The sequence below is a fragment of the Etheostoma spectabile genome, chromosome 9 (genome assembly GCF_008692095.1).
Source record: "Etheostoma spectabile isolate EspeVRDwgs_2016 chromosome 9, UIUC_Espe_1.0, whole genome shotgun sequence".
NCBI classification, from domain to species: Eukaryota; Metazoa; Chordata; class Actinopteri; order Perciformes; family Percidae; genus Etheostoma; species Etheostoma spectabile.
Window position 1 is genome coordinate 21,650,780 of NC_045741.1, and position 1,284 is coordinate 21,652,063.

The 1,284-nt window shown below is 35.5% G+C and overlaps 1 protein-coding gene across 1 annotated transcript in view; it reads right to left on the reverse strand.

Annotated features, from left to right (window-relative positions):
• Nucleotides 1–1,284, reverse strand: part of LOC116696173 (voltage-dependent T-type calcium channel subunit alpha-1I) — a gene marked incomplete in the record, with an annotated part of 5,173 nt that overhangs the window by 3,463 nt on the left and 426 nt on the right. Inside the window, 2 exon segments of the mRNA XM_032526955.1 lie at nt 378–478; nt 826–962. Of these exon segments, the coding sequence (XP_032382846.1) occupies nt 378–478; nt 826–962 (238 nt within the window).

Here is a 1,284-nt window from a genome sequence, read left to right on the forward strand (position 1 = left end):
GAACAATCCATGATGCTGTCAGGTCTCAGCTTTCCAAAGGCGGTGCATGCTAGAAACTCTGCAGGGTGCCCAAACTTTTACAGACGACATTTTTTTGTTTTCTGTTATTTTGAAAGTGTAAATGATGGGGAAAAAAATCTATCTTTTTGTGACATATTATACGAATGTCTACAAAGATGTGCACAAAAAGAAGGTTTATTACAGTGATTGACATCCATTGAGTCACAGTGAAAGCTTGAAAGCTTTCATTCATATAATTATCAATATTAAAATGACTACATATTGCACTTACTATATGTACTTGCTGTACTATATGTTTGGAAACACTGAAAAATAAGTTTTGAGGACCAATGCAAAATGTTGAAATGTCGACTTACTTGGTATTCTGCTGATGAGTCGCAACAGTGAGAGCACTCGACAGAATTTCAAGTGGATGTCAAATATTTCAAACATAATATCCAACAACTTGAGGGGACAGCTGCAGACAGAAACAGGGAGAACAGTTTTTGGGGGTTCTTTTGTTTACAAAAAATAAATTGACAGCATTAAAATGCTAAATATGAAAACTCTTCATAAACAAGCCATGAGAAGCTGACGGTTGAAAAACGTTTTCTGATGGAATTCCTTCTCTAAAATATATAAACAAAGTCAGGCCAGTGTGACCAAAGCTAATAAAGACCCTGCTATATTTGTGAGTGATTATGTATGTTGTCTTTAAACAAGGGAGAAACTGAGACATTAAATATGATGTTTCCCTAAAGTGACTGCTGTTGTTTATCAGATAAAAAAAAGAAAGAAAATTGAGAGGCATTGTGGAATACTAACACTCCACAGTTGAGGATGAAGTCCAGCTTGTACCAGTTGTTGCTAAGGTAACTCCCTTTATAGCCAAAGACTCCCAGGGCCACCATCTTGATGAGCATTTCCACAACAAAGTAGACAAACACAAGGACCTCCAATATCTGGCCATACACAAAAAAAGAAAAAAACATTCAGTTAAACAGAGTAGAAACGATAACACTAATGCTAATGTACAAAAGTACTATTGTGTTTACTCATCCATACATAGGAACATTTTCAACTGATTGTATATAACAAAGGTATTTTATATACAATAGGTTATCAATCGCCTTTTATGTAATATAATTATGGTGGTCTCAAATGTGTGATATGGTCACTTTCTTTGTCCAAACCTTTGGCAAAGTCGACCTGTTTTAAGAGCAGAAATGTTGTCTGTGACTCAACCAGGCCAGAACTGAAGGACTAGAGTGAAATGTATTGAAC